Source organism: Ananas comosus, linkage group 4, assembly GCF_001540865.1.
Source record: "Ananas comosus cultivar F153 linkage group 4, ASM154086v1, whole genome shotgun sequence".
NCBI lineage: Eukaryota > Viridiplantae > Streptophyta > Magnoliopsida > Poales > Bromeliaceae > Ananas > Ananas comosus.
This window is the reverse complement of record NC_033624.1, coordinates 11,981,493-12,004,031: the sequence shown is the minus strand read 5'-3', so window position 1 is coordinate 12,004,031 and position 22,539 is coordinate 11,981,493. Positions and strand designations below refer to the sequence as shown.

At 40.3% G+C, this 22,539-nt stretch overlaps 4 protein-coding genes across 5 annotated transcripts in view; all 4 read right to left on the bottom strand.

The window, feature by feature from the left end:
• LOC109709106 lies at positions 147 to 5,720 on the bottom strand. The gene is made up of 3 exons (XM_020231174.1): positions 3,858 to 5,720; positions 3,394 to 3,518; positions 147 to 1,604 (listed from the first exon to the last, which is right to left on the bottom strand). The coding sequence occupies exons 1-3, from the start codon at positions 4,993 to 4,995 to the stop codon at positions 369 to 371; spliced, it is 2,499 nt and encodes an 832-aa protein (XP_020086763.1). The 5' UTR covers positions 4,996 to 5,720; the 3' UTR covers positions 147 to 368.
• Positions 6,859 to 12,429, bottom strand: LOC109708950. Its single transcript, XM_020230923.1, has 3 exons — positions 12,390 to 12,429; positions 12,032 to 12,120; positions 6,859 to 8,496 (listed from the first exon to the last, which is right to left on the bottom strand). The coding sequence occupies exon 3, from the start codon at positions 8,351 to 8,353 to the stop codon at positions 7,217 to 7,219; it is 1,137 nt and encodes a 378-aa protein (XP_020086512.1). The 5' UTR covers positions 8,354 to 8,496; positions 12,032 to 12,120; positions 12,390 to 12,429; the 3' UTR covers positions 6,859 to 7,216.
• LOC109708948 (transcription termination factor MTERF8, chloroplastic-like) lies at positions 12,619 to 19,221 on the bottom strand. Of its 2 annotated transcripts, XM_020230914.1 has the most exons (3): positions 18,277 to 19,221; positions 16,391 to 16,481; positions 12,619 to 14,361 (listed from the first exon to the last, which is right to left on the bottom strand). In XM_020230914.1, the coding sequence occupies exon 3, from the start codon at positions 14,205 to 14,207 to the stop codon at positions 13,062 to 13,064; it is 1,146 nt and encodes a 381-aa protein (XP_020086503.1). In that variant the 5' UTR covers positions 14,208 to 14,361; positions 16,391 to 16,481; positions 18,277 to 19,221; the 3' UTR covers positions 12,619 to 13,061. The 2 variants fall into 2 exon arrangements, with proteins under 2 accessions (XP_020086503.1, XP_020086505.1); XM_020230916.1 differs by lacking the exon at positions 16,391 to 16,481.
• Positions 19,400 to 22,539, bottom strand: part of LOC109709104 (UBP1-associated protein 2A-like) — a 3,357-nt gene continuing 217 nt past the window's right edge. Inside the window, exons 2-3 of the mRNA XM_020231173.1 lie at positions 21,242 to 22,455; positions 19,400 to 19,696 (exon numbers count right to left, since the gene is read on the bottom strand). Of these exons, the coding sequence (XP_020086762.1) occupies positions 21,242 to 22,455 (1,214 nt within the window). The 3' untranslated portion in view covers positions 19,400 to 19,696. The remainder of the gene's footprint in view (positions 19,697 to 21,241; positions 22,456 to 22,539) is intronic.

Below are 22,539 nucleotides of genomic sequence, written 5' to 3'. Positions count from 1 at the left end.
AATGATTAGGGCTGATGCAATACCGTACCGCAAAATTGCACTCTGCTCTGATACATCTTTCAATTGCCGCAAGGTGACCAAGAAAAAGATGCATCTAAAGCTATGTTGCAGCTGCAGAATTAAGAGACAACCAGATCCACTGCTGATGCATCAAGAACTGATCATAAAACAACTTAAAATTGTTCAGTTCAGCATACTATTTGAGCAACAAGAAAAGGTATTATTAAGCTTCTAAATTGGAGATCAGGAACATCATCCACTGCAAAACGCAAATGTTGCTCAATGAACTCTTACCTTCTTACCATTGCCTTTCCTAAGAGTTGGTTAGATTGCCACCGCAATGAAACTGGAACTGGAGCAACGTTACTTCATTCGACTTCCCAATCATCATCCTTGGAATTCGATTTAATCTCGCCATTATAAGCCTTGAGAACCTCAGGAACATCATCCTGGTACCTCATCACAAATCTCTCCAAGAACGAGCTCGTGGTCGCGAGCAGCGCCTGGACGACACTCGAGTTCTCCTCCAACTTCCCCTCCCTCTTGAGAAGGCTCATCACGGCGCACCTGGGAAGGATCCTCTTCTCCAAGCTGTAGCACAGGAGAATCGGATTGCCAACGACGTCGTCCGGAGCAAGCTTCAGGCTATGGAGAAGAAACTCGAGGCCTCGCCGTATCTTCTGCTCGGACGTCTGCATGACCAACGGGTGCCTGCGGAACGACGAAACGACGTCGGCCTCCGACAGCCCGAAGCCCTTGAAGACCGCCGTCTTCCGGTCCCAGTGCGCCCTCTTCTGCCCGGCGACGGTGGCGAAGGCGTAGATGAAGAGCGGACTGGACGTCGGGACCCCGGCGGCCTTAACCTGGTCGACGATCTCGCTCACGCGGAGGGGCCGGAGAATCAGGATTCTCGGATGGATCTTGACGAGCTTGGAGATCCTGTCCTCGGGGAGGCTGTGCTTGCGGAGGACGCCGAGGATGGGCAAGATGGACTTGCTGAGGTCGGAGTTGAGGCCGTGGGGGTTGCGGGCGAAGACGGAGACGAAGTCGCCTTCGGCGGCGAGGAGGGTGCGGAGGAAGGTGAGGCAGGGGATGATGTGCTTCTCCAGGCTCCGCCGCAGCAGCACGGGTTGGTTGGTGAGGAGGCGCGCCAGCGACTCGCCGGAGAAGCCGAAGCTGCGGAGAGCTTCGAGCTTCGGCCGGAGGGTGCTGTGGGGGTCGCTGGAGAGCACGGCCGGGTAGCTGGAGATGAGCTTCGAGATGTGGGCCTCGCCGAAGCCGTAGTCGCGGAGGAGGCGGAGAACGGCGTTAGGGTTCTCGGCGCTCTTGAAGAGGAGCTTCTGGGACGCGGACCGGGCGGATTCGGGGGACAAGCCGCAGGAGTCGATGAGGAAGGTTAGGGTTTGGGAGGAGGGGGCGACGGAGGAGGAGCATAGGGAGAGGGATTTGGGGGGAGAAGGGTTTGTGGGGGGGAGGAGGAGGAGGCGATGGCGAATGGAGTTGAGCATCGTAGTAGAGATTTTTTTTTTTTCTCTCCTAGGGTTCGGAGGAGGGTTTTGCGTTTGTCGAGAGGACCAACTCGGGTGGCCCGCGACCAAACTCGGCTACTTCACCGGGCCAAATTGTTGGCCCCCAGCTGAAAAATTGAATGACCAGTTCGCAGATTCAGAGATGACTCTCTTTTCTGCGTGTTTTATGTCTTGTACTACTTTGTTTTTGGCTCATAAAGAGGCGAACTAATGTCGTGCAGAGTCTTGTTTGATTGGTTTTTTTTTTTTTTTTTTTTTTNTACTTCACCGGGCCAAATTGTTGGCCCCCAGCTGAAAAATTGAATGACCAGTTCGCAGATTCAGAGATGACTCTCTTTTCTGCGTGTTTTATGTCGATTTATATTTCCAATTTAGTCCTTTAAAAAATATATATATTCTTAATCAAGCCTCATTTGAATGTTTTTTTTTCTTTTTTTTAAGAAAATGTAGCGTACTATCCATTTCGTTTAGTTCTTTTAAAAATAAATTTTACTGGAAATATAAATCGATTAGAACTCAAACTTAAAATCTCGAATACCAACTATCAAACTCTTTGCCACTTGCGCTAGAAATGATCGGTTGTAATGTAAGCCTCAAAAGAGGAGACTGTAATCACAATTCTTTAATATGTCGATAGTAATTCCGTTTTGTCTAAGAATAATCCTCATAACAGGCACTATATATCTCAGCATTTTTCTTCAGCAAACAATGCAGAAGAGAAGAAACCAACCTTGTAGAAACTCGATAGATATTACATCAGGGACGGCTTGTTCAACACATGAATTAGCGATCTAAGGGTAAAAACAAAACAAAATAAAACAACCAATTTCATGCAACCGTATCGTAAATGTAACACTATTCATCTCAAACACAAAATGCTTGGATCATCTGCAGGACATCATTAAAGTTCCGCTCCCTTTGATTTTGTTGCTCAATTGTGAGTGCCAAGAATTACAGAAAGAGGCGAAACAAAAGGTGAAAATAAACGAAGCTAGTCTCCTCACCACGTTTGGTTCGGAGATAAGGGGATAACTCCTTATCCCCACCTTTACATCCAAACACTAATTTTTGTACCGAGGAACAGTAATTTTCGAATATCTAAAATAAACTGATATAACTTGCTATAAATCTAAAATTATTGTTCCACCTTTATCTCTGAAACAACCAAGAACAAAATTAATTAAATTTTAATTAATTTTAATTATAGTATTAAATTATTAATTAATTTAATTAATATTAAATTATTATCTCCAGATAACTCGCTAAAGGTGGGTGTTCCCACCCCTATTTTTATTTTTAAAATTTAAAATTAAAAAATTTTAATTTTAATTTTAAATTTTTAAAATAAATAATTTGTAATTTTAAAATTAAAGTTTATAATTTTAAATTCTAAATTTTAAATTTGATATTTTAAATTTTTCAAATTTAAAATTTGACATTTTATATTTTTCAAATTTAAATTTGATCTTAAATTTTAAATTTAAAATTTAAAAATTAAAAATTAAAATTTTAAATTTCAAAATATAAATTTAAAATTTAAAAATTCAAATTCAAATATAATAAGAGTGTAATATCATTATTTTTTATTTATAGCTACTTTTCTTATTTCTGAAAACAATCTAATTTTTATCCAAACGCAAAATTGGTCTATATCTTATTTATATCTGAACTTATATCTATCTCTGAAATAAGCATTTCTTACCTATACCCCCGAACCAAACGATTTTTGGGGATTTAATTTGACTAGTTCTACAATTGACGACACTCCAAACGTAAAGAGGCAAAGTAAATGCAAACAAGCCAGCGTTTAGATGACATTTCATAAAAAGGAGCAAGGAAAAAGATTTCTTGCGTTTTCCCTTGCCATCTGAAGAATAGCAAGATGTTCTCCTCCAACCAAATCTTTTCTATCCTTTTGTGTGAGAATCTTCTTCTTGGTTTGAAAACTTTCGGAACCAACTGAACTGGACCGCCCAAGCCCCCTATAAACTGGCATATGAGTTTGTAAATTAAGTAGGAAATTTCAACTTTTTGAACTTCCAAGTGTTATGATTTGCAATTGGGCCACGATCTAAGACTCTTAATCCGCGATAAACATATGAATTCCTGGCTAGCTAGTTGCTTCACTATTAATGCATCACACAAGAATTGTTCGGCGCACTATGTAAGCAACACAAAAGAGGTAGAGGTGTTTAAGCCTCTAATCAGAGATCAGGAAGATCCTTGCAAACTGCAAATGCTTAAAGAACTCGTTACCTCATACATGAGACTGCTTGTCGGCGATTCTCTTACCAATTCGAGCATCTTACTCCAGTCAATTTCCCAATCATCCATTGAATTTGATTTCGCGGTTATAAGCCTTGAGAACCTCAGGAATATCATCCTGATACCGCATCACAAATCTCTTCAAGAATGATGGCACGGGCTCTATCAGCGCCGGGATGAGGGGCGAGCTCTCTTCCAACTTCCCCTTCCTCTTCAGAACAGTGATCACCGCACACCTGGGAAGGATCCTCTTCTCCAAGCTGTAGCACAGGAGAATTGGATGCTTAAGGATGTCGTCCGGAGCAAACTTCAGCCTACGGAGAAAAAACTCGAGGCCCCGCCGTAGCTTCTCCTCGGACGTCAGCATGACCCACGGGTGCCTCCGGAACGCCGAAACGACGTCGGCCTCCGACAGCCCGAAGCTCTTGAAGAGCGCCATCTTCCGGTCCCAGCTCGCGCTCTTCTGTCCGGCGACCGCGCGGAACGCGTAGATGAAGAGGAGGTCGGACGGCAGGACCCCGGCGGCCTTAAGCCCGTCGACGATCTCGATGGCGCGGCGGAGCGTGAGAATCAGGATTCTCGGATGGATCTTGACGAGCTTAGGGATCCTGTCCTCGGGCAGGTTGTGCTTGCGGAGGACGGCGAGGATGGGCAAGATGGACCTGTTGAGGTCGGCGTTGAGGCCGCGGGGGTAGCGGGTGAAGACGGAGACGAAGTCGCCGTCGGAGGCGAGGAGGGTGCGGAGGAAGGTGAGGCAGGGGATGATGTGCTTCTCCAGGCTCCGCGTCAGCAGCGCCGGTTGGACGGTGAGGACGCGCGCCAGCGACTCGCCGGAGAAGCCGAAGCTGCGGAGAGCTTCGATCTTCGGCCTGAGGATCCTGTGCGAATCGCAGGAGAGCAGGTTCGGGTGCCTGGAGATGATCGTGTAGATGTGGGTCTCGCCGAAGCCGTAGTCGCGGAGGAGGCGGAGGACGGCGCTAGGGTTCTCGGTGCTCTTGAAGCGCAGCTTCTGGGACGCGGAAATGGCGGATTCGGGGGACAAGCCGCAGGAGTCGATGAGGAAGGTTAGGGTTTGGGAGTGGGGGGCGACGGAGGAGGTGGTGGAGGAGAGGGATTTGAGGAAGAGGAAGGCGAGGCCGTGTGGAGAAGAAGGGGGTCTGAGGAGGCGATGGCGATGGCGATGGCGAATGGAGTTGAGCATCGTAGTCGACACTTTTTTTCTAGGGTTTGGGGAAGGGTTTTGCGTTCGTCGACTCGTCGTCGTGCTCTTCCTCCGCTCCCCCTGGCGGGTGGACTCGGAGCACCAACTACTTTCCTCACACACACACACACACACACACACACACAAGCAAACTAGTAAACCAATACTATTCTGAATAAATCTAGTAAATTTTTTTATATTTTTATTTTTTCTTCATTAGTACACTTTTTAATTTTATTTATGATTAATATTTACCAATTTTATTTCTATTATAAAAGGTAAAACTGGAAAAATTATATCTACCAAATTTGGTCTACAAATGAGCATTTTACAATTAAATATTATACTAAAATAATAATATATAATAATAATGCTATATAATATAATTAAAAAATACTTGCATATTTATGATATCTCGCTAACATTACTGTTTATGATATCAGTGATTAATCCTTGACTAAATAACATTGTCGAATAGCTCTTCGACCCACATTATTCGCAATCCGCGATAGCAGCCTCTTGACAGTAAAATAAGCCTTTAATTTTACTAACATTTTGTAAATGACTGCAGTTGGTAAAACCCATAGATAAATTGCTTATTTTCTATTGGAGTAAAATCAAATCCTTCCACTCGCAGTGATGCACATATTGCAATAGGCGAAGAGGCAGGATTTAGAAAAACAAAAATCAAATACCATAAACAAAACAATATTAGTTCTTATATGTAAATACCTTAAAACCTAAAAAATAATAATAATAATAATAATAATAATAATTATATGACTAGCAATCAAATTACTAAAAAAAAATAATAAATTAAATTAAAATGCACGACTTAGCAATAATAAACATAGTCCCACAAATGCTTTAAGTTATATGAATAAAATGACTAAAGCAGGTGTATCAATGTACTGCCAAACAAAACTATGGGCAAAAAAAAAAAAAAAAAAAAAAAACTGCAGAATCTGAGTATCCCGAATACAAGATTTTGAACAAAACTAGCGCTGTAATGCAACTGCAGAATTAAAAGACTAATAACAAAACCACAGGTACTATAGAGTTCGCGAAAATAGATACATCTGCGCGATACCATTTTTATTCCTAGTTGTACAAATGCGAAGAAATAGCAAAATTAGATATATTTTCATAATATAGATGAAGAGACGAGGCAAAATTTCGGTCCCATCACATAGTAAAAGCCTCGAATAGGAGACTGTAATCACAATTCTTTAACAATGATCACCACCTTATGCCGATAACAGTTCTATTTTGTCTCAGAATAAACCTCATAACAGGGCCTATGTCTAAGCACTTCTATTCAGCAAACAATGCAGAAGAAACCGACCTTGTAAAAACTTGCAATAGGTATTACATCAGGGACTCTTTGTTCAAAACATTAATTAGCAATCTAGGGGTAAAAACAAAATAAAACAACCAATTTCATGCAATCGTGCCGTAGATGTAACACTTCATCCCAAACACAAAAGGCCTAGATCATCCGCAGGACATTAAAGTTCTTCTCACTTTGATTTCGTTGTTCAATTCTAAGTGCCGAGAATTCTAGAAAGAGAGGCGAAACAAAAGATGAAAATCAACAGAGCTAGTCTCTTGGGGATTTCATTTGAGTAAGTTGTTTAATTGACGACACTCAAAAGTGAAGAGGCAAAGTAAATGCAGACAAGCTAGTGTTTAGATGACATATTTCATAAAAAGAAGCAAGGAAAAAGATTTCTTGCCATCCGAAGAATAGCAAGATGTTCTCCTCTAACCAAATCTTGTGAGGATCTTCTTCTTTGTTTGAAAACTTTCCGAACCAACTACGCTGGACCTCTTTTGACCTGAGTTTTCTTAAAGAAAAGAAACTGAACTGAAGACGATAAACCAGCGTATAAATTAAGTAGGAAATTTCAACCTTTTGAACATCAGGTGTTACAATTTGCAATTGGGCCACGATCTAAGACTTTTAATCCGAGATAAACATTTTGGATTCCTAGCTAGCTAGTTGCTTCTCTATTAACGCATCAAGAATTGTTCGGCGTACTATGTAAGCAGCACAAAAGAGGTGTTAAGCTTCTAATCGGAGACAAGGAAGATCCTTGCAAACTGCAAATGCTTAAAAGCTCATTACCTCGTACAAGAGAGTGAGTGCTTGCCGGCGATTCTCTTACCATTGCCGTCCTAAGAGTTAAATTCGAGCATCCTACTTCGATCGATTTCCCAATCATCCATTGAATTTGATTTCGCCGTTGTAAGCCTTGAGAACCGCAGGAACATCATCCTGATACCTCACCACATATCTCTTCAAGAATGAGCTCGTGGTCACCAGCAGCGCCCGGACGACACTCGCGCTCTCTTCCAACTTCCCCTTCCTCTTAAGAAGGCTCATCACGGCGCACCTGGGAAGGATCCTCTTCTCCAGGCTGAACTTGAGGAGAATCGGATGCCGAACGATGTCGTCGGGGGCGAGCTTCAGCCGGCGGAGAAAAAACTCGAGGCTTCGCCGTATCTTCTCCGCGGACGTCAGCATGACCCAGGGGTGCCTCCGGAACGACGAAGCGACGTCCGCCGCCGAGAGCCCGGAGCTCTCGAAGGCCGCCACCTTCCGGTCCCAGCTCGCGCTCTTCTGTGCGGCGACCACGCGGAACGCGTAGATGAAGGCCAGATCGGACGGCAGGACCCCGGCGGCCTTAAGCTGGTCGACGATCTCGTTCACGCGGCGGAGCGAGAGAATGAGCACTCTGGGATGGATCTTGACGAGCCTAGAGATTCTCTCCTCGGGCAGGTTGTGCTTGCGGAGGACGGCGAGGATGGGCAAGATGGACTTGTTGAGGTCGGCGTTGAGAACCTGGGGGTTGCGGGTGAAGACGGAGACGATGTCGCCGTCGGCGGCGGCGAGGAGGGTGCGGAGGAAGGTGAAGCAGGGGACGATGTGGCTCTCCAGGCTCCGCGTCAGCAGCACGGGTTGGACGGTGAGGACGCGCACCAGCGACTCGCCGGAGAAGCCGAAGCTGCGGAGAGCCTCGATCTTCGGCCTGAGGATCCTGCGGGAGTCGAAGGAGAGCACGGACGGGTGCCTGGAGACGATCCTGGAGACGTCGGTTTCGCCGAGGCCGTAGTCGCGGAGGAGGCGGAGGACGGCGCTAGGGTTCTCGGTGCTCTTGAAGCGCAGCTTCTGGCACGCGGAAATGGCGGATTCGGGGGACAAGTCACAGGAATCGATGAGGAAGGTTAGGGTTTGGGAGTGGGGGGCGACGGAGGAGGTGGTGGAGGAGAGGGATTTGAGGAAGAGGAAGGCGAGACCATGTGGAGAAGAAGGGGGCCTGAGGAGGCGATGGCGATGGCGAATGGAGTTGAGCATCGTACGTACTACACCTTTTTCTTTTCTTTTCCTTTCTTTTTTTAGTTTTGTCCTTCGGAGGGTTTGGGGAAGGGTTTTGTGTAATTGTGTTCGCCGTCCTCGTCCTCGGCCTATGATCACCGGGGCGTGTAGTTCGTCCAAACCTGAAATTTATTTTTTTGAGTTCCGCTCACACGTCGAGCATGAAGATGCCTAGTAACCGTTGAGCATGAAGATACCTAATAAAATATATTTTATTTTATTTTATTTTATTTTCTATTTTTTTATTTTTTTTATTTTTTGAGCTTGCTTATGAGTTCCGCTCACACATAGGGTGGCAATCCAGCTCGCTGTTCGCGAGCAAGCTGATTGTTCGGCTAGAAATGGAGCTCGAGATGGCTCGCTCGTTTAGTAAACGACGCGAACACGAGCTGTATTTTTCAGCTCATTTAATAAACGAGCCAACACGAGCTGGGTCAGTTCGTTCGTGTTCGGCTCGATAACAGCTCGAATACATATATTTTATATTTATATAATTTATTTATTTATATTTTTATATATAATAAATAATTATATATAATATATATTTTATTATTTTTTTTAGCAAAATAAAATATAAATGCGAGTTTAATTATAAAAAAACTTATTTATATGTAAAATTTTAACTATAAATTTATTTTTATATATATTTAATCTAATCATTTTTAATTTTTTTTCGTTGGCCAGCGTGAGCCAGCTCGTATTCGGTCGTTAATAAACGAGCCGAATACGAGCTGAATTTTTTGCTCGATATTTTATCGAACCAGCTCATGTTCAGCTTGTTAGACCCAGCTCGCTCGTGTTCGGCTTACAACCCTAATCACGTTGGGCATATTGATACCTAGTAACCTTCTTTCGTTAAGAACAATGCTTCGCACTCACTGTTTCCTTGTGATTTATCTTCCGACTTATATTATTTACTTATTTTATATATTTTTTATTCTAATAAAATTTGAAAAAAAAATTTACCAATTTAAATTCAACGATTATCGGATGTGCGCAGTGAAAATTTTCAAATGACAAGATGACAATATAAAAATGAGCTTTTTACTATTTGAAATTTAGCAATTTTATTTCACACCTAAAATAACAAAAAAGTTACACTTGACGCATCTACTAATAGTCTCTTATAATAAAATATTCCAAACTGTCCAATTCAAAAAATGTAGGCAACAAATGAGCAACTATCAAAATCAATCACAGTACACCAATGAAAACCAGTCATAAAATTCAAATAATTTATAAATTCATTCATCCACAATAAGAAAAAGTGAAAAAAAAGGACTGAAGATATATATATTATATATAATTATATATATAGGCTGGCTACAATACCAGCTTACTATACTCTTATGAGTATAGACCCTTATACTTATAAATTTTTAATCATTGATTGATGGATGTGTGGTTAGAGTATGGTGGTCCCACTTAAAATGATAGTGGTCCTTAGGGTTGAGTGGGTAGTTGGTTAAATAGTATGATCTAACGGATGAAATGATTAATAAAATAATAAATAAAATATATATATATATATTATATAATATATTATATAGAGTCGGCTATGGTGCTTGTAAAAACCAATTACTTTGTACTTGTAGATTTTTAACCGTTAGATCAGCACTGTTGATCATTTACACCCGTTAGATTATACTATTCAACCAATCATTTACTCAACCTAGGGAACCCACATCATCTAACCATTATTTTTTAATCTAAAGAATAAATTTACAAGCACTAATGTCTTGATACTTTAAAAACATAGGATGCTAAATTATATATATATTATATATATATATATATATATATATATATATAATATATATAAGCTGATTGTTCGGCTAGAATGGAGCTCGAGATGGCTCGCTCGTTTAGTAAACGACGCGAACACGAGCTGTATTTTTCAGCTCATTTAATAAACGAGCCAACACGAGCTGGGTCAGTTCGTTCGTGTTCGGCTCGATAACAGCTCGAATACATATATTTTATATTTATATAATTTATTTATTTATATTTTTATATATAATAAATAATTATATATAATATATATTTTATTATTTTTTTTAGCAAAATAAAATATAAATGCGAGTTTAATTATAAAAAACTATTTATATGTAAAATTTTAACTATAAATTTATTTTTATATATATTTAATCTAATCATTTTTAATTTTATTTTCGTTGGCCAGCGTGAGCCAGCTCGTATTCGGTCGTTAATAAACGAGCCGAATACGAGCCTGAATTTTTTGCTCGATATTTTATCGAACCAGCTCATGTTCAGCTTGTTAGACCCAGCTCGCTCGTGTTCGGCTTACACCCTATCAACGTTGGGCATATTGATACCTAGTAACCTTCTTTCGTTAAGAACAATGCTTCGCACTCACTGTTTCCTTGTGATTTATCTTCCGACTTATATTATTTACTTATTTTATATATTTTTTATTCTAATAAAATTTGAAAAAAAAAATTTACCAACATTTAAATTCAACGATTATCGGATGTGCGCAGTGAAAATTTTCAAATGACAAGATGACATATAAAAATGAGCTTTTTACTATTTGAAATTTAGCAATTTTATTTCACACCTAAATAACAAAAAAGTTACACTTGACGCATCTACTAATAGTCTCTTAATAATAAAATATTCCAAACTGTCCAATTCAAAAAAATGTAGAGCAACAAATGAGCAACTATCAAAATCAATCACAGTACACCAATGAAAACCAGTCATAAAATTCAAATAATTTATAAATTCATTCATCCACAATAAGAAAAAGTGAAAAAAAAGGACTGAAGATATATATATTATATATAATTATATATATAGGGCTGGCTACAATACCAGCTTACTATACTCTTATGAGTATAACCCTTATACTTATAAATTTTTAATCATTGATTGATGGATGTTGTGGTTAGAGTATGGTGGTCCCACTTAAAATGATAGTGGTCCTTAGGGTTGAGTGGGTAGTTGGTTAAATAGTATGATCTAACGGATGAAAATGATTAATAAAATAATAAATAAAATATATATATATATATTATATATATATATATATATAGAGTCGGCTATGGTGCTTGTAAAAACCAATTACTTTGTACTTGTAGATTTTAACGTTAGATCAGCACTGTTGATCATTTACACCCGTTAGATTATACTATTCAACCAATCATTTACTCACCTAGGAACCCACATCATCTAACCATATATTTTTTAATCTAAAGAAAAATTTACAAGCACTAATGTCTTGATACTTTAAAAACATAGGAGCTAAATTATATATATATTATATATATATATATATATATATATATATATAATATATATATATAAAAAAGACGACTCCAATGTTCCCTCATATGCCACCAAAAAAGGCAGTTTCAAAAAATCATAAGAGCAAATCGAGAAGATAAAAAGTGAAACCATTTATACTTGTGTTCAGATAGTGGTGAATACCCCAGATTGTGTTCTATTTAAGTCCAATTTCAAAGTTAAATCAAAATCCATCTACATGCACATATTGATGAAATAGGAGAAGACGCAGTATTACAAAAAATATATAAATATAAAATAAATGACATAATAATATCACTTATTGTATGTAGATACTTTCACAAATGCTTGCAGTTATGAGGAATAAAACGATTAGAGCAGATGCATTACCAAACTGCGAAATCGTACTCAGTTCTGATACATCTTTTAGCGGCCACCCTCTTTTAGCAGCCACGAGGGTGGCCAAGCAGACAATACATCTGTTCATAAAAATACAGAAAAAACTTGTCACTTCTAGTCATGCATGCAGGCCTGGAAAATAAATCAAATCCCAAATACAAGGTTTTCGAACAAAACGAACGCTAATGATGCAGCTGCAGAATTGCCACAGGCACCATATCGATGGCGAAAATAAGATACAACTGCGTGAGACAACCACTTTTATTCCTAGTTTTACGAATGTGAAGAATAGCAAAATTAGATATATTATCATAACATGGATGAAGAGCCGAGAGAACAAAATTTTTACCTCTCTTCACATAGTGATAGCCTCAAATAGGTGACTATAATCACAAATCTTTAACGATAATCGCCACCTTGCGTCAATAATAATTCAATTTTGTCTGGAATAAACCTCAGAACAGGCCTTACTTTGGCACCTTTCTGCAGCAAACAATGCGGAGAAACTGACTTTCTGCAAACTCAGGATATCACATCAGGAACTTCTTGTACGACACATAAATAAGCACCCAACCGTAAAAACAAAACTAAATAACAAATTCCATGCAATCATGTCATAAATGTAACACTAATGTCATCTAAAACAAAAGGCTCGAATAATCAGCAGCACGTTGAAGTAGAATTTTATCACTGCATTTTCTTAACAAGTTTCGATCCCTTTGATTTGTTTAATCAATTGTGAGTGTCATGAAGTTTAGAAAGAGGCGGAAAAAAAAGTAAGTAGAAAACATAGAGAGACGCACTGTTAAGCTTCTAATAAGAAACCACCAAGTTCCTCGCGAAATGCGAATGCTTAAAGAACTCTCGCCTCCACATGAGGGTGCTTGTCGGCGACTATACCAAGTAAAGCTACCGATCCACCGAGATATATAAAGAGATCCAACTGCTACCATTGCATTTTGACAGAGTTAAGTTCTCATTCCAATGAAACAAGAGCATCTTACTTTAATCGATTTCCCGATCATCCTTTGAATTCGATTTCGCCGTTATAAGCCTTGAGAACCTCAGGAACATCATCCTGATACCGCGTCACATATCTCTCCAAGAACGAACTCGTGGTCGCCAGCAGCGCTGGGATCACGCTCGAGTTCTCTTTCAACTTCCCCTTCCTCTTCAGAACACTCATCACCGCGCACCTCGGAAGGATCCTCTTCTCCAAGCTGAACCGCAGGAGAATCGGATGCCTAGCAATATCATCCGGAATTAACTTCAGCCTATTGAGAAAAAATTCGAGGCCACGCCGAATCTTCTCCTCAGATATCTTCATGATCATAGGATGCCTCTGGAACGACGAAATGATATCCGCCTCCGACAAGCCGAAGCTCTTGTAAACCGCCATCTTCCGGTCCCAATTCACCCTCTTCAGCCCGGCGATCGTGTGGAACGCATAGACGAAGATCGGATTGGACGTCGGGATCCCGGCGGCCTTCACCTCCTCGACGATCTCATTCGCGCGGCGGGGTGGGAGCAGGAGAATTCCCGGCTGGATCTTCAGCAACTTTGAAATCCTATCCTCGGGCAGGTTATGCTCGCGGAGAACGGCGAGGATCGGCAAGATGGACTTGTTGAGGTCGGCATTGAGGCTATGGGGGCTGCGGGTGAAGACGAAGACGATGTCGCCTACGGCGGGGAGAAGGGTGCGGAGGAAGGTGAAGCAGGGGATGATGTGGTTCTCGAGGCTCCGCCTCAGCAGCAGGGGATGCGAGGTGAGGATGCGCACGAGGGATTCGCCGGAGAAGCCGAAGCCGCGGAAGAATTCGAGCTTGGGCTTGAGGTTCCGGTGGGGGTCGCTGGAGAGCACGGCCGGGTGCCTGGAGATGAGCTTGGAGATGTGGGTCTCGCCGAAGCCGTAGTCCCGGAGGAGGCGGAGAACGGCGTTAGGGTTCTCGGTGCTCTTGAGGTGGAGCTTCTGGGACGCGGAAATGGCGGATTCGGGGGACAAGCCGCAGGAGTCGATGAGGAAGGTTAGGGTTTGGGAGAAGGGGGCGACGGAGGAGGATAGGGAGAGGGATTTGGGAGGGGAAGGGTTCGTACGGGGGAGGAGGAAGAAGACGAGGCCACGAGGAGATGGGGGTCGGAGGAGGCGACGGCGACTGGTGTTGAGCATCGTACAAATTTTTTAGGGTTCAGCCAAGGGTTTTGCTTCCCTCGTCGTCGTCGTCGTCGTCGTCGTCGTCTTACTCGTCCTCTGAGCTCACTCGGGGCCGGCGCCGCCAAAATTTGGCGTACTATTATCACTGGGCCGAGTTCTTGGTCCCGACCTGAAAATAGTACAATTTACAAACCGCGAAGGGCTTAAATAAAACTTACAAGCTAAATTATATTTCATTTACACACTGGTCGATTTACAGATTACAGTCGTTTTTTTTCCTAATAATAAAAATTGCATCTTCGAGGAGACAGCAAGGACTCGGATAGTAGTGACTTAATTTGGTAGATGTTATGCAAGTTTTCGAGAGCACTTTTTTATCAATATCTGAGACAAGGCTTAATGTTCTGACCACGTTTATTCGAACTTGATGAAATAATAGACATAGTTATCGGAAAATTACTAGCTAATGGTCATCACTGGATAGTATAGAATTTGACACCACGGAACGCCCGAATACATCTTCATTTTCTAATTATTCTTCTCCACAAAACAAGAAAGAATAACATTACAACTAAATTCTTTTTTATCAACAAAGTTTTACGACAAAGTCAATTTTGTATAAGAGTATGAAACCAATTTTATTTGAATGCCAATTTAGGCTAGCCGAACAAGCAGGACAATTTTAAAACATATTAAGGGGAAAAGGTGGTTGGTGAAGGGGTATAAATCTTATACACAGCCCCCTAATTCAAGTAAAAATGAATACAACCAAAGTCGTCCAATTCCTTAAAAATGTCGAACAACAAAATAAATAGTAAATCCACCGTAAATTTTTTAAATTCATTCATCAGAATAAATAAATAAAAAAAAAAAAAAAAAACCAGAAGGACAATGAAAATATTTTCTATTCAACACCAGCAAACCGAGGGGGCTCAGAACCATTGCATGAATGCTCTTTCGTATAGCACCAAAAAAGGAAGTTTCAAATATCATCCAGAAAAACAATATAAAAAATACAAAAAGAACCTTAAATGTATTATTAAATCGAGTACTTCGTTAATATAACATGTAAAAGCCATGTACTTCAACATTAGACAACCACCATATCTGTTGAAAATATGAAGCTTGCATTCTTCTAGGTTTTCTAAACCCATGTATAAAAAGGGAAAAGCAAATTGCACTTTCAGTACATGCCAAACAGTAGAAAAATAGGTGCTAGGGAAAGAGTTCTACATGACATGCTAAGACGATCAGAACATATTGGAACACAACTTAAAATCGCTAAGAGACTTGAATATGCTCTACATGATGTGATGCAATGAAGAAACAAATTGGAACACAACTTAAAATCGCTAAGAGACTTGAATATGCTCTACATGATGTGATGCAATGAAGAAACAAGTATCGGAGCAGTTCAGACAATTGTTTTGCAGTCTTAACAGACAAGGGAATACTAACAGACAAGAACCAAAGGTGTCTTTCATGAAGACTGTTGTGCATGCATATATCTTTATACGATTTTTCACAAAGGCACCATAAAACTACATTGATTGCTGATTAATAACAAACAATACTTTCAGCTTCACCCGAAAATGCCACCTCAAATTCATCTACTGCTAAAGCAGTTCAAAAAGGAGGCACCACATATTCAATAATTTAGCTAACAATTGAAGGTTTCTGCGATGGAATAGAATACACACAAGTTTCTTTCCTTCAGGCGGAGGAAAAGAACCCTTTTGAATCACAGGGAATAAGTGTGAAAGAAAGGTCGAACAACCGACAAAGATACACTTGTAAGAAACTGTCACCATAAATACACTTAAGCAGCTCGACGTTAATCTCTCAAAACTTTGCTGACCTTAATCATTTTTTTGTATAAAATCTTCTTATGAGATCATATTTAAGTTGAAAAATTGACAATAATCGTAGATCTAAACTTCAAGAATTCGAACGAATAGAATATAACAAATTCATTTTAAATTCTATCATCGAGTTTAGCCCAGAAACATATTAATCCAAAATAACCTAAAGTTATATTCAACTACATAGGTATTTCTAATTTAAGAAATCTCATTAAAATCCTATCGAGAGATTATAACCATAGATCCATAATTTGAGATAATATAAGGCCAAACTAAAACATTGTTGCATTGATTTAATCTTACCTCAAGTATTTAGGTATACAGAGCTTAGCATACCTGTCTAAACGCCATTATCAGATTATCTTTGAACATCATACTTTCCTCGACAATTTAAGTGCACTAGATCGGTCAAATCTCCTCCAAACACCTATCATAAGATTATATTGAATTATCCATGCTTATTTCCAACCTCAACATCTAAAAAAAAATCTTAACTTTGCAAACAAATTGGATTTATGAATCATTTCTTGTTTGCTATGTTCCTTTCTTGAAACAGATGAAAAATCTGCTTTTAAAAAGAACAGAATGGTAGTTGCTATAGTTTGAGACATAACCTAAAGAAGCGTAATCAAACTAATTGGTGCTATACAGAGTAAGAAAAAAAAGGGCATATTATTCCCATGACATTTTAGCAACCATCAAAACCAGTCATATGTAACATTAAGCAGTAGTAACTTACAAAATGTCATCTGGAACTAACAAATTATCTCCAATTAAAACTTTATACTTATTTTCTAATTTTCCCTCTTAGAAATAGTAAGAGAATTTAGAACAGGTGCCATTAATGACAGACATTAAAGTTCTAATTGTTCAGTCCCAGCTACACTTAAAATTACAGCTAAGATAAGGAAGGTCACTCTACGGAAAATAAGTAGTGTTGGGTTTTCTCAGAAAATCTCGTTGCGGTGAAGAGCATCAAAGGACCAACAAGGAAATTCACTCCAATTATCTCCCAACAATTCTAGACTCTAGAAATGTCAGGGCTCAATGGAAGATAACAAATTTTATTGAAAAAAAAAAAGACTCCTATGATAGTACATCCATTAGGAATGTTCATGGATAACCAAAAACTTACTTTGGGCCAACTTGATACTGCTTATATAGAAGAGAAAAGTAGGGATCCGCGACTAAGGTTGATGTACGATGAGATTTAATTAATAAAACTTGTTTCTTCTTTTTGTCCGTCCCTGTCTACTACTTTCCTCTTATGCCTAGAATCTAGATTGGCCATCTGCTCTCACTTAAAAAAACTTGTTTCTTCTTTTTGTCCGCGACTAAGGTTGATGTACGATGAGATTTAATTAATAAAACTTGTTTCTTCTTTTTGTCCGTCTCTGTCTACTACTTTCCTCTTATGCCTAGAATCTAGATTGGCCATCTGCTCTCACTTAATTACTTCTCCCTCACTACTTAAGATTTGTTTTTTTTTCTTGCCTTTCTCTATGTTGTACCACCTGATTACACAAATATACAGTAAATTAAAATTAGAGAATCCAAATAACAGTCTAATTTATTCGGTCTGCATCAGAGCATCCAAAAATAGCCAAGCTTATCAACAGGATCTGACCGAAAAATTTGATATCTGGTGCACTTCCAACTAGAATTATCCTTGGGGTGCTACAAGACTTAAACAATCAATACTCTGAAACTTCTTAATAGATGTACAGGCACTCCCAAAGCTGTCTATCCAGGGCAATTGGCAAATCAACTGTAACATCTAATAAGCATGACAATGAGTTGTGACCATATCACGGTGGTATAAATGCACTGCTCCAACTGACTTAAAGAAAAATAACAAAAATTTCTTCATGATATCTAGTAAACAACAAAATAAAGTTAGTTCTTGAATCCACATATTATAGGTTCTCCAAAAGAAATGATGTCGACGTTTAATATAAGCGCACTTTCCAAAATGGTTTAAATTCTCTTCCATTTATGCCCAAAATCTACACATTTCTCACTTGAGAATCTGTTTCCAACCAGCTCTTGTTGAAAAGTTTTATCAAAAACCATAAATAATTGAACTCTCATTGATGAATGCGTTTGCACCTAATTTTGTTAAAACTTTCAAATCCAAAATCACCGAACTGGGAGAAAGGTGATTGCAAATGATGTATCAAAGCAAATTTCAAACACTACTGATTGGCGATCCAGCTACATACCTCAAAACTCAATCAGGTAATGATCAATATTACCGTTGCAGACTGGCACCAAGGCGTCCGACTGAGGCACAAAAGTCGTGTGAAGTCTCTTCAAAGCTCAAGGGTAAAACAGTATTAAATACCAATCACTCATAATTTAAACGAGAAACTTCACTTACTGTATTCTCGTCAAAAAAAGGGTCAAAAAGTGATAGTGTTCAACGATAAAAATACAACAGGGTAGCTTCTTAATTCCTATATAGGCCGACTTTATTTGCAATACTTTCCAATTTAAAATCATCAAGCCAAAGATGAAGGTCAAAAGTTTGAGCCTGGGTAGAGCTTGGTAAACACTGTTTTACTCTTAGAAACAGTCTCAAAGCAAATAGACAAATATAAAAAATTTAAATCCTGTTTAAATTACTGATAAATATTGGGCCAGTAAACCACACTTTTTTTTTTTTGCTTTTCATCTCTCAAAGGAAAATATATTGGAATTCAACTTTCCAAATTTTCGAACTGAACGACAGTATCTCCGAAACTTTTGGAAAAATACCAAACTAAAAGCTCATGCAACAATTTCTTGGGTGATGGATTTATGACCCAAAAAACATTCCAAAAAACATAGCAAGTTTCATAGAGAGACTCCAGCAAATGTCTAAGAGAATACTTCATAAATTTCGTAGAGAGATTCCAGCAATTGTCAAGAGAAAACCGGTGAATTTTGATGAACACACAGAACACAACAAAAACAAAAACCAGAATAAAAAATCATACTCCGTAAGAAAGGGAAACAAACGGTTAAGTTCCCACAAACACAAAGGACATGAAATTCCTACACAAAAAGGATTATCGATCTCCCAAAACTTACCCTGCACAGAACCACATTAGTATCTGCAATTAATTTCACAGGCAAGTACATCTATTAATCACTCCCATCTGTGTGCAACAAGTCAAAGAACACAACCATCACAAGATAGAATAAAAAAATAACACTGATTTAAAAGCAGCTAGCTTTTGGAATTTCGATAAGACGATACGGTCATAAATGCAACCTGTACTTGAGAATGAAAACACTTAACTTTTGCAATTTGATAGATCCTCAAAAAGGTTATTCCTTTCAATTCGAGAAATAGTGAAATACTGATTAGAAAATACGTTACTTGATAACAGTTAACATCTCAAAGTGCTTTAAACTCACAAAGTCGTTTACAAATACCGTCACAAGCCATATAGCAGGCTTTTTAGAAACTAATAGAGTTGCTAAAAGTGCTGCTAAAATGATTGGATAAAAGACATATCAAAGTTCTTATGATAAAAAACTAAAGTTTTAGAGTAATGAGTAGTTATAAAAAGTTGAAAACAGCATAGTCGCAGAAGCAGGAACTCCAGAGGAATCATCTTTCCACAACAAAATAGATATAAGCATCTACTCAAGCATCTGCAAGATCAAAAAAGAGAGCATGAAAGTCTTTAGATCAAAAAAAGAGAGCATGAAAAGTCTTTTTTCCTTGATTTAGAAGTATAAACAACATAAAAAGATCTCACTGGTGAAACAAATTAGCCTTTGAAACATTTGAATGTAAAGCAGCAGTTTCATTTTGAAGAACAGTTAATATGCAATTTGGAAGTAAATGAAACCAGCTAATACATGAGATTTATTATGAAACAACAAAAAAACAGATGTGGAAGAGGAAAAATAGAGAATACAGAATCATAATGGAAATACAAAGCTGTCAATAAAAAAATTGCACTGCAGATGGAATATTCAGATGTATCTGATATGGAAAAGAGTAAACATTACATATTTATATTTTATAATATACTTAAATGAGAAGAGTATTATTGAGAACAATCTACTAATACAAATCAAATTTACCACAAGAATAGTGTATATACATGCCAACAACAAAATTATCCAAATATTAAAATGATACAGCACTATTACAACAACTATGCTGGTAAATGTCCCAAAGGCATGACAGGTCACTGTTCCAATATATAACCTTAATATATCATTTGTTGATAATTAAGAGTACATCAATATGTTTGTTATTCTACATTACAGCCTTTGTCAATAATAACGTCTAAAGATTACGTAGTTCTATATTCTATATTAACATCAAATATGAAAAAATAAATAAAAACAGTAATATATTTCAGTACTATAGGCGGATATAGATATTTTCTTGACAAATTAAACATATATATACTATAGACTGTTATCTTATAGTATATAATTCACACATATAAATTTATCAAGTGTGAATATTTTGGTCTATCAGCAAGGCATCAACCACCACCAATTGAAAATTAGGGCATGTTCATTCTCCTACTGGCTGAAGCCTGAGGTCATTTCTTATAACATAAGAATCATGCTCTTTACCACTGTACCTGTTTCACCCAACACTTATTTTTCTACACAATGTCTCACATAGTCGCAAGTTAACTAAATTCAATTTCATCTAAAAGCAGGGTATACTGCCTAACAAAAACAACAGCCAACAGCACCTCTACACGGAAAGAATAAATGGAGCTTAGAGCCCTAAACATCCACCTTCAAATTTATTTAATCAGCAAAGATTTGTGTGGAGCATATTACTTAATTAATCAATTAATTTATCCACCCCATTGCACAACTCTCATCAGAGGCACTTAACTACAGTTCTCTCTATCAACTTATCATCTGCACCTGTGGAAGTTCTTTCTTTTTAGTGTCCGTTGAACCCATTCGAATAACCTAAGAATACATCAGCTCAATCCCCCTTTTTCCAAACTCACAGAAGAGTGAATTGAAACCTCAAAGGCAACTAAACAGGGAACTATGGAAGGTCTTAAATCATGCAAAAGGAAGAGCTGACGCAAATATAATGCCATAAGAATTGAGCCCGGAGATAAAGGTTGATCACATGTTAGCAGCCTACAAAAATACGTGTACCGCTACACAAAGAGATAGCACATTAGCATGTCATTACCTGACTCTTACCTAGTGACCGGCGTAAGGCCCCGCACCACCCATGTGCGGGTTCCTCCCGGGTCCTCCCTGCCCCATCGGTGCATTCCCGTACCCACCCTGCATTCCTCCACCAGCTGCAGGCACCTGATTACCATAAACCCCACTATTCGCTGCAGGCCCGGGTCCTGCCTGGTTAGCAACCTGGCCTCCAGAACCCAGTGCACCCAAGAGGTTATTCAAGCCCAACCCTGCTCCTTGGCTAGCAAGGAGAGCAGTCAGGGCCTGCCCTAAAGCCGGGTTCAACCCCCCAGCCGCGGCTGCACCCGCGGGTTGGCCGCCCTGATTATACCCTAGGGCAGGAGCTGGAGGAGCCATCAAATGCCCTCCGCCGCCTCCGCCGCCCATTCGACCACCATACCCAGAACCCCCATTATAGTGGTGGGATTTGTGCCCTTTACCGGAGGAGCCACCATGGTAGTGAAACCCTCCCTGCTTACCGGGCTTCGGCCCATCGATCGCCTTCTGGCAGTGCAGCACGTGACCTTCAAAGTTCTTGTGGGGCTCCTCCAGCGCCCTCCTCGCGCTCTCGACGGACCTGTAGACGAAGAGCGCGAACCCCTTGGGCCTCCCCGTGGCCTTGTCGAGCCCCAGCGGGCCCTCTTCGATCTCGCCATACTTGGCGAAGAACTGGAGCAGCTTCTGGGGGTCGACGTCGGTGCCGACGTTGCTGACGAAGATCTTGCGCAGGGTGTACTCGGAGACTGGGGGTGCCGGCGGCGGCGCGGGGCCCATGGAGGCAAGCTGGCAGGAGGTCATGCGGCTGCCGATCTTCTTCTGTGGCTCCTTGAGGGCGCGGCGGGCGCCGCTGCGGCGCTTGAAGAGGATGAAGCCGTAGCCCTTGGACTTGCCGGTGGCCTTGTCCGCGACGGCCTTGCAGTCCTCGATATCGCCGTACTGGGAGAAGGCGGCGGCGAGGGTCTCGGCGGTGGTGTCCCAGCCGAGGCCGTGGACGAAGATCTTGCGGTGGGCGGGGTCGGCGTCGGCGACGCGGTGGACCTGCTCGAGGACGTCGCGGTGGTTCACGGCAGCGTCGCGGAGGAGCTCCACGAGCTGGTCCTTGGGGAAGGGCTCTAGGAGCTGCTCTATAGAAGAGGGGTCCTTCTCCTCGTCGTCGTCGTCCTCCTCCTCCTCCTCTTCCTCCTCCTCCTCCTCTTCTTCTTCGTTCTCGGCAGCGGCGCCTCCGCCTTCACCGAGAGCTTTCGCTTCTTCGCCATGGATGGCGCGGGGGCGAGAGAGAGAGAGAGAGAGAGAGAGAGAGAGAGAGAGGA

Coding starts and splice junctions, on each gene's coding strand:
- LOC109709106 (XM_020231174.1), bottom strand. CDS start 4,995: ATGCTCAACTCCATTCGCCATCGCCATCGCCATCGCCTCCTCAGACCC. Junction 3,519..3,857: donor CGAAATCAAATTCAATGGAT/GATTGGGAAATT, acceptor CTCATATGCCAG/TTTATAGGGGGCTTGGGCGG. Junction 1,605..3,393: donor ATCTTGCTATTCTTCAGATG/GCAAGGGAAAAC, acceptor CCGGTGAAGTAG/CCGAGTTTGGTCGCGGGCCA.
- LOC109708950 (XM_020230923.1), bottom strand. CDS start 8,353: ATGCTCAACTCCATTCGCCATCGCCATCGCCTCCTCAGGCCCCCTTCT.
- LOC109708948 (XM_020230914.1), bottom strand. CDS start 14,207: ATGCTCAACACCAGTCGCCGTCGCCTCCTCCGACCCCCATCTCCTCGT.